The sequence below is a fragment of the Chelmon rostratus genome, chromosome 13, assembly GCF_017976325.1.
Source record: "Chelmon rostratus isolate fCheRos1 chromosome 13, fCheRos1.pri, whole genome shotgun sequence".
NCBI lineage: Eukaryota > Metazoa > Chordata > Actinopteri > Chaetodontiformes > Chaetodontidae > Chelmon > Chelmon rostratus.
Window position 1 is genome coordinate 4816908 of NC_055670.1, and position 10002 is coordinate 4826909.

The 10002-nt window shown below is 46.3% G+C and overlaps 1 protein-coding gene across 1 annotated transcript in view; it reads left to right on the top strand.

The window, feature by feature from the left end:
• arhgap20 (Rho GTPase activating protein 20) overlaps positions 1 to 9559 on the top strand; it is a 30443-nt gene extending 20884 nt beyond the window's left edge. Inside the window, exons 12-15 of the mRNA XM_041950788.1 lie at positions 467 to 576; positions 1214 to 1403; positions 6438 to 6552; positions 7527 to 9559. Of these exons, the coding sequence (XP_041806722.1) occupies positions 467 to 576; positions 1214 to 1403; positions 6438 to 6552; positions 7527 to 9235 (2124 nt within the window). The 3' untranslated portion in view covers positions 9236 to 9559. The remainder of the gene's footprint in view (positions 1 to 466; positions 577 to 1213; positions 1404 to 6437; positions 6553 to 7526) is intronic.
• The last annotated feature ends 443 nt before the right edge of the window (positions 9560 to 10002 follow it).

Here is a 10002-nt window from a genome sequence, read left to right on the forward strand (position 1 = left end):
CAAATTCCCATTCAGGATGCTCTGTGTTGGTACCTTTGCTCTGATTTCCACCATGCTTACGACAATGTTTTAATATTTTACTTTGCATGAATTAAGGATGAAATAAACCAGCAGTGACTCAACAGATATTTCATTTTTATTTACATACAAATACAAAACATTTGCTGGATACAGCTTCTCAAATGCAAGATGGCAGGATGTTGTGAGCCATGTTGGGAATTTGGCATTATTTTAGCATTTTATAGACTACATGATAAACTCAGATGTAAACACATGTAAAGTCAAACCTAAATAAAATGATCAGAATACCAAATGATCACAGACAACCAAAAGTCCAACGATCAATCACTCACTCACAAAGAAAAGAAGCACTAGCTGGAGCCCTTACTTTAAGGCATGTTTGAGCTTGACTGACTCAAAAATCAGTCTCAGTTAATGTTATTTTGTTGTTGTTTTCTGCGTACAGGATTTCCTGCGGAATATCCCGGGCAGCCTGCTGTGTGTGGAGCTGTACAACCAGTGGATGGATGTGATGGAAGGAGACGGAGGCGAGGACAGGACGCAGGCTGTCCAGAGGTAGGAAATACATCATCATACATCATATTTAATGCCAAAATTCCGACTGCTAATTTTAAAGTCATAATATTCAGTACAATATGTTACTGTCTCTTTCTCACAAGTGCGTGCGTACACACACACACACACACACACACACACACACACGCATGCACACACACACAACTCAAACAGACGTTCGTTACAGAGACGGATGATGAGTTAAAGGAAAAACCTGAATAAACGAGTGTTCTGGGGGCTTGTGGTGGCCCAGCACCTTACTATGACTGGTTTTTCCTTTCATTTCACACTGTTTATGTCTAGAGAGAGAAGGAAGGAAAGACAGAGGACAATCACTTCACATCACTTCAGCTCCAGAAGCAACAAACTAAATTCCTTTTGCTCGGGGAAAAAAAACAAACAAAAAAAAAACAAGTAACATGAAAGCAACAACGAAGATGTTTGTGAAGAAATTCCTGTGGAGGCAAACAACATGGCAACACATACACACACACACACACATACACACACACACACACACACACACACACACACACACACACACACACACACACACACTGTGAGAAGGCAGAGTGAGTGTGTCAGGGTGTGTTTTGTGATTGCTGTGTGTTTAGCATTTTCCCTCCTTCTCTCTCAGGTTGCTCCACCTCCTGCCCGGTGACAACCTGCTTCTGCTGCGGCATGTGATCGCCGTGCTGCACTGTATCCAAGGCAACGCCCAAGACAACCAGATGAATGCCTTCAACCTGTCCGTCTGCATCGCTCCCAGCATGCTTTGGGCTCCGGCGCCAAGCACCCCCGAGATGGAGGGGGAGGGTACCAAAAAGGTGAGGGGGAACGCACACACAGACGCACCGTGTGGAGTGTTTTGGCTTGTGCAGCTGATGTAGATGATTGTATTTAGTGGAATTTTGGGAAATGCACGTTCTTGCTGAGAGTAAGACAGTGAAAAGATGCTTTTCACAACTTAAGAGCCCAGGTCGTCAACTTGCTTGTTTTGTCTCACCAATCGTCCAAAATCTGAATTCCCAATCATATATAAAAGCAGCAAATCCCCACATGAGGATGCCAAGAAACAGAGGGAGGCTCCAAGAAGTTATTGCTCAAGGCCAAAAAAATAGTCCCCCTTGTAAAACCACAAATTGCTGTTTATACACTTTTTTGTACAGATATAGAAAATTGTCGAGCTTTAGGGATGCTCATAGGCAGATTTAGTTCCCTCTGGACAGGGCCAGGCTGCGTTCTCCTCATTTCCAGTCTTATGCTAAGCTAAGCTAACCTGCTGGCTCCGTATTCATATTGAATGTATAGACATTAGAGTGGTATCAATTTTCTCATCCAACTCTTGGCAAGAAAGCAAAAAACTATATTTCAAAACTGAGCAACACTGAAAACACTGAGCTGCTGCAGATGTGTGCGTGTGTGTGTATCTCTTCCTGAGACAGTGCGCAAACTCTGAGGAATTTAACATTTCAGTGGAGTAACAGAAGCAAACTGCTGCAGCGTGAGTGTGTACGTTCTGCCGTGATGTATGAAACACACGTGACCGGACAGACAGACGAGTTGAGACATCTAGATTTCGCCGGCACACTGTATGCTGTGTGTGCACACGCATACAGTGTGTGTTCGCACGCACATGCGATCCCTGTCAGGCTGAAAGCCGTTTGTCAGCAGACTCGAGGTTCCCCCGCGGATGTGAGCACTGACCTCCGAGCAGGAGCTGACCCACTAACACACAGCTGTAACACACACACTAAATCGGTCACACACACACACACACACACACACACACGCTCAGTCACGTTCACATGTCATCGCTGACAATCACTCGTAAGCTAAAATCGCCACAGTTTTACACTCTGCTGAGCTTGAGACCCCCGAGCTTAGAGCAAGACTTGACAGGAGAGAGGGAAGCTTCACAGTTTCATGCTGACTTACTAACACAGGATAATATGTGTATCTGCTTTTCCACGTAGGTGATTATGACACCATCAAAGGCCTCGTTCTCACAAATAATGACAAAAATGCAGATAGATGCATAAAACTATTTCTAGGATCTATTTTGCATTCATCTTGAAAATAAAATGACATTTGATCATAACAGGCAGCCAACAAATCACCAATTAGTGCAGGTGATGCTGAAATAGTTTTTAGTGTCGTTACCTTTTGTCATATTTTTCTGATGCAAAATTTCTCTCAATCGTTCTTTGTGAGGTTACTTCGACAGTGAAGCAACGTTACTCACTCTCTCTTATAACTCGGCCAGCCAGGTTAACCTGAAATGACTTAAGTCCTCAGCAGTGGAAGCAGCCAGAGCCCACAAAGGACGGCCCCTCGCCCACCAGTGCCCCTCATGTAGTTACTGACACATAAGACATACAGAGCTTTTTGATTTGTGGTCAAATTGGAAAGAGTTACACACAATCACTGTGGGTGGCTGGTTTGCTTATCTTTTCAAGTGTGTGTGTGTGTGTGTGTGTGTATGTTTGTGTGTGTGTGTGAGTATGTGTGTGTGCTTAAGGTGGTTGAGGTTCATTGAGAAAACACGTGAAGAATTTCCTACAGAATCCTGAGGCCAGTGCTGTAGGAAAATTGTGTCGTCGAAACACCCCTTTCTCTTCACACACACACACACACACACACACACACACACTTGTCAGCCCAAATACCCTCAACACCCACAAATACCTAAATACCTCTTTCACAAATACTCCCCTGATAACACTTTCCCTCTCGCACACTGCTTGTTTGTGTGTGCGGCCTGAGCACAGGAGGTCTTTTTCTGGGAAAAAACTTCAAAAAATAAAGCAAGAGATTTCGACATTTCCCTCCTTGCGGTCGGAGCCGGGGGCCAATTTAAACTAGCGTGGGCCCCTGGCTGTGTAATGGCTACTTTCCAACTTTGTCTGGAGACACGTGAACGCTCAGTTTTGGCCAATTCAGTTTAGTCTTTGTGCCGCTGCCTCTTTCATGCAGCATATAATTTAAATGTTTTGGGCTAAATATAACCTTTTCGGAGTTTCTGAGGTAAATGCAGCCTTATTTTGTGTATTACTTAAGATGGAGACGAAGAGACAAATCATTCAAAAGAATGTGTCTACTCTTGAACTTGGTTATTGAAATGTGGACAAACTTTAAGTTGGTGCTTTTTTGTGTTTTTTTAATTCCAGTGACTTCTCCACATTACAGTAACAGAATAGAGGAACAAACACAAAAGTGATAGCTGACAGACTTTCATTTGCAAACTGCTGGACCACTGATGACCTCAGAAATACTCAGAAATGACCCACAAGCACACAGCTGTGACATCTCTCAATGCACGCACACGCCCACGCACATGTGCAGATGTATACGCTGCATGTTATCCTGCAGCAGCATAGCATGCTGTCATTGTATAGAGTCTACTGTCAACCTGCCTTCAGACTGCAGATTTGTTCTGAATGCTGACAGTTTAAGATAACATCCTATTGAACTAAAGAAGAAGCAGTTGTGAATGGGTTGTTGATGGAGGACTGACAGCCTCCTGGATGCCCTCAGGCTCTTTCTAACAGTGCTCTGTGTCACGTAGCAGCCCTCTCAGAGTGACAGAAGGGAATGCTCAATGAGTGATTGAAGGAGGGCAGGAAGGCTAAACAAGAGGAGTGAATCAAGAGAGGGAAGTAGAAGACTGAAGAAAAGAGGGGAAAGAATGAAAGTGATGAATGCAATAGAAGGAAAAAGGAAGAAGAAGAAAGGAAGCAGTATTTCACTGAGATGTATAATAAGATATATAAAAGAGTTGTCAATCAACGTCTTATCTTTCCCTTAATAATCATGTTGATTTATGTTGCTATGAGGAAGGATCACAGACAGATGAGTACGTTCCTTTTTGCTTGTTGCATAAGTGTTTTCTAAATGTCACTGCAGGTTATGGGTAGCAGAGTGGAGAATTATCCATAATCCTAATAAAATGTGGCCTCATGGTTTTAGTACCGCAGTCATTAGCACATGTATCTGATGAGAGGCGGTGCGCACACAGAGGAGGTTAAACCAAAAGGTTAATGTTGCATTTGCTCTCTGGTAACAATTCTGGGGGATTAACTGTCTCTGATTGCTAGAACAAAACTACTGTGGAACTTGTTATGTTATGTAACTCTGAAGGTACAGCTCTCATCGACCGTCTGTCGGGTAAAATCTGAACATTTTTGAACAGATTTTTGTTATTTTACTTTTATTTGCATCATAAAATCCTCAAGAATATCTTGTGCAAGAGCTCATGCTGTAGGCTGTTGTCACGCTGCGTTCAGGCAGTCGGCACTCTCTGTAAAAGCCACGACTAAGTGGAGCGTCCTGAAAGGGTTGCAGTTATATCAGAAGCTTTAAAGCCAAATAGAAAAATCTGCTAAAAGCTACTCAACTCTGTGACCACTGACTCTGCATTTTACTGCCTTTGCTTTGCCCTCAAATAAAATTTTTTGGTCCATTTTCTTCAGATGTGAGAAAAAAGCACCTGTTTCTAATATAATTCAACTTGTTTCAAGAATTTTGTTGAATTTGATTGTCATAAGATTGTTGAAACAAGTTGATTTGAGTGGAAACAGGCTATCCGATCTCATCAAAGATCATCAGTATTTTTGTTTTGGGAAAATAACTTGTATAACTTCACAATCAGCAGATACTTCACAGTGCAGCCTGACTCTGCACTGTTTAGCCAGACAGACTCTTCCATAACGCACATGGACTCCAGACAGACAACATCTGGCCCAACAAACAAACAAACAGAGAGGCTGTAAAGTTTTTTTTTGTCTGCTGTGTTTTTCAGAGTGTCACAGAAGTGGAGCGATGGCAGGAAGAACAGCTCAGTCCTAAACACAACAGATTTTAGTGGAAGCTTTCCACGATTCACGCAGGCGCTGACTGGCGCTGGTGTTGGCCAATCATAGGACATCATGTGTGTTTAGTCCATTTTGTCTGCCTAGTTTAAAAGGCGGTGCTTTCAGCCAAGTGCTGTGATTTGTTTGAGCACAGATTCCAAATGGGCTGATAATTCCTCAAAAAGCAGAGACATGCTGTGTCAACTCTTCAGGAAAAAAGACATCAGTTTATATTGGAAGCAAAATGTGAAACTCCCTCTATGGCAGCTGCAGCTGGGATGTTGGACATTTGCTGCTGAAAATCATGATTAGTATAGCAATGTGCATTATCTTAGAAGACATGAGACACTGTCAGAAACTCCTGCACTGTATTAGTCTGTCTTGATCATTTAACAAGCATACGAGCAAGTGATGATCAAAGCCAAGATGTGATGTCATGTGTTATTGTCAGGACATTATCCAGAACTGGGAAAAAGTGGCTTGATGTTTTCTTGGCCAGCGTGGAATGCAAATACTCTTGTAGCTGGAAGGTCGACTTCAGCGCAAACAAACAAACGAACACAAACTTTTCTCAGAGTGACACACAAGAAACACAGCTTCGGACAGCTGTTTGGAGCTGATGTCATATAGGTATTTAGGTCATGATTTCACCAAATGAAGCAGGCAGTCGCTGCAGCTATACGCTAGTTTCATTTTCATGGTTTCAGCACGCTATCGTATCCACATCTAATCAATGTGTGTGTGTGTGTGTTTGCGTCTGTGTGTGCATTCCACTTAGCAAATTTCTGAGTTAGCTCAGCCTGTTGACCCTTGGACGTGCTGAATTGCTGCTGAACTTTGGCTGGTTCCCTGAGGAACTGCCTCAGCAGCTGAAGCTCTGCATAAACAGTATCAGAATTACACTTTGATCCAGCTGTGTAACAATGAGGACGAATGGTCGGCAGCTGCAGCGAGGCAGAGCAAAGTCAGAGCGTTGGTGATCTGACCAGGTGGTGCCTCTCCCCGCAGGTGTGTGAGCTGGTCCTCTTCCTCATAGAGAACTGCTGCGGCGTCCTGGGAGAAGACGTGACCTCGCTGTTCAGGAGCTTCAGCCAGAAGAGCAGCAGCAGTGACCACGGATCAGGTAAGACCTGAGAAGAGATGGTGAATGGAGTGACTCTGCTTCTCACTGCTGGAAATGTCTGGTTAGGAAAGGAGAAATGAGGACACTGAGGATTTGACGTGGTTCTTAACGAGGGTCACGATCAGGGTCAAAGTGTTCATCAAAGTGTGTGTGTGGCCGAACAACAGCTCTTTAACGTCCTGCTCTCTGAAAGCGCTTCCTCACTGACAATGCTTCAGTGTTTCACCTCCAAAAATATTGTAACAAGGTGGTTTGAGACTGACTTGCTCACTGTGTGTGTGTGTGTGTGTGTGTGTGTGTGTGTCTGTGTGTGTGTATGTGCATGTAATTAAATGACCTAGGCTCTTTGAGGCCTGTTGATTGGGGTCAGCAGACTGACCTGCAGTCATTGCAGTGATTGCCAGGGTCACAGGTGCTGATTAACGCAGCATTGAACCTCCTCATTCATAAATACCACTGACTCTCTTCCTGACGCTATAAATAACCACCGGAGGTCAAGGAGCACACAGCAGGACGACGCTTTGTCCCCTGTTCTCCTTGGCTCCAGCAGTGAACTGTGGCTCTGTTCATTTAGTTCAAGATTCTTCGTTCCTCTCAGACGGCTCTCGCTCGTTGTGGGTGGGGTTTGCACCAGGAGAGCAGCAGAATGTGGAAGATGTAGTTGTGGTTTTAAGTTTTGTTTTGAGGGAATAAATTAAATGTGCTCTGTCCAAGAGTTTTTAGAGCTAGTAAGTAGTTACAGTAACATCCTAAACTGGATCCTTTCACTAAAGGGGATGTCTGACAAAGCTGAGCAATTAGAGGAAAGCTAATGGTACAATAAGACCAGCCAGTAAACTCTCTGTATTTTGCTAAATGATTGCATTTCTGTGTATTTTTGGATTCAATTCTCTTGATCTTACAGTAATTTGATGATTCCACAGTTAAACTCTTGTTTAGTCAATGTCTCATAACAATATTCTTCCTCTTCCCAGACGTGTCGTCCTTCCAGATGAACGACTCGTCCTATGACAGTCTGGAGAACGAGCTGAATGACGACCCCGAGTCTCCCTACCAGGAACAGCTGCCCCTTCGCGACAAGGACAAGCCGGACAGCCGCAGCCGCGACTCCGTCATCACCCTCAGCGATTGCGACCCCGACCCCGACCCTGAGACCGACCTCCAGCTGCAGCTCCCCCCATTGGCCAGACCCAGGAGGTTCAGCCCTGCGGTCCGACAGCCCCGCACCCGCCAGGCCAACGGCCCGTCACAGGGCCCCAGGAGGCTGAGGAGGAGTTCAGAGCCCGCCCTGGCCCTGCCGAGCACGACGGCCTCGGCCACAGTGACTGCTCAGGCCGATAACCGCCGCGTGCCGATGAGGAAGGCGAGCTATGATGCTGCCATGGAGGGGGAGGGCGAGGAGGACGAGGTGTTTCTGGAGAAGGGCCTGAGCGCACTGCAGCTAAAGGAGGAGGAAGAGGATGGATGCGATAAGGGAGGAGCCAAAGTCCAGAATGGTGGGCGGAGGAAGCTGAAGCACCCCCCTCCGCCTCCATTGCGACTGGATGCCAGCTGTTCCAGTCTGTCGTCACCAGCAACCTCACCCACTGGCTCCTCCCTCAGCTCTTTGGACTCCGCCTTCTCACAGTACTCTACTGACTATGCCACCAATGGGGCAATTCCATTTGTTGAGCCCGCTCCTCTCTCCCCTGTGTGTCCTGGACGGCCCCAGCCGTCACCCAGGGGCTCCCCTCCTCACAGGGAAGCCCCGCCTCATTGGCCAAAGTCCACCCAGCCCCCTCGGACCAGCCAAACCCCCTCCCACCCTCATGGCCTCCACCCTAACACATGGCTGAAGAAGGAACGCCGCCTGTCACTAAAACAGCCTGATAATGGACACACAGAGGAGGACTTGCCTGTGGTAAACGGGAAGACCCAACCAACCAGTAACGGGTACTCCACCGGTGCCCAGGAGGCCGCGGTGACCAACCGAGACTGCCGACAGAGATCCAGCAGTCCTCCGTCCTACCAGCAGGCTCTGCTGCAGCTGCAGCGCAGCCGCTCTCCTTTCTACAGGGGGACAGAGAAACCTCTGACAGTCAGAGAGCTGAGGCAGCTCCACGACCAGACCTGCTCCTACAGACCCCCGATCCCAGCATCCCCTAACGATGCCAAACCACACACAGGAAGTGAGGCTACACAGAGACTGACTAGACATGAGTGGATGCAGCCCCCACAGGGTGTTTTCTATGGACAGAGCGCCACCACTCTAGTCCTCCAGAGGCAAAAGTCCCACTCCCTGACTCCGGCCATGGAGGGACACAAAGGGAGGAGGACCTTTGCCCTTCCCCGCCGAGCATCCGAACCTGCCAAGGTCACTGCAAACTCACACCCTGCCTCCAGCCTCTCCCTGGACAGACCACACATTTCAAAAGGTCAGCCCCAAGATGGCGGCCTGAGAGTCTCGGAGGTGGAGCCCAACCACGCTGAGCCACGCTTCTGCCTGTCTCCCTCCGCCACCCGCGCTGTAAGGGACTATTTTTCCTCCCAGGGTCAGGAGGATGCAGATGGCTGCCTGAGGAGGAGTCAGGAGGTGGCGCTAGCTATTGTGCAGGGGAAGAGGGAATGGCAGAGCAGGCGGTGCAGTGACCCACGAGTGGATGAGTTTGACCAGCTGTTTTTTGCAGAAGAGTCGTACGTGTAAGTTAGAACTTTGTACAGACAAGCTTTGTATAAGAGACTGTTTTTTTTATCTCATATGTTCACTTGTGTAGAACTGTCTTCATTGTTGATGTGATGATATTCCTCCATATTATTTCCCCCCTTTGTCCTTCTGGCAGCAGTGGTAGCCCAATCCAAAAAGGTTTCGGGTTACTGTCATGGTACAGCCAAGGTTTAAGATTTTAAAAGGTACAGAAACACTAGTTTAAAAGCACTTCATGTATTTGAAAGTCACATTGCTTTGTAGCACTGCAGTTGGGATCCTCAAAAAAAAAAAAAAACGACAACTGCTCTGTCTTCATGCAAATAATATGAACATGTTTTTAGCTTTTATCCACAACACCTGTGATGTTTGTTGGAGCGCCAGAGAAGGATACCCCTGCTGTACATACTTATTCCTTTAGAAAACAGAACATCTTTCAGTATTTTAATGGCGTTTGTACCTTTTATGACCCATTACATCTGTAAAGTGAAACAGTTTTCGCCCAGAGGGTGAAACGTTTGTCTGTGTGAATCAGTGAATCAGTAGGGCTGGTATTTATTCATATGAGCTGAGTTTCCAGACGCACAGCACACAGCGTTGTGCTCTGTAGCTCTGGTTTATATCGCTGTGACCTGGGAGGGAGCAGGGGCGGGGGGGAGACAGAAAAACTGTTTGTTTGTGTGTTTGTGCGAAAGAAATTCAGAATATTGCTGAATATGACCGTGTGTCCTGAAAACGTGTGCCAATGAGGGAGAAACCTCCTTTAT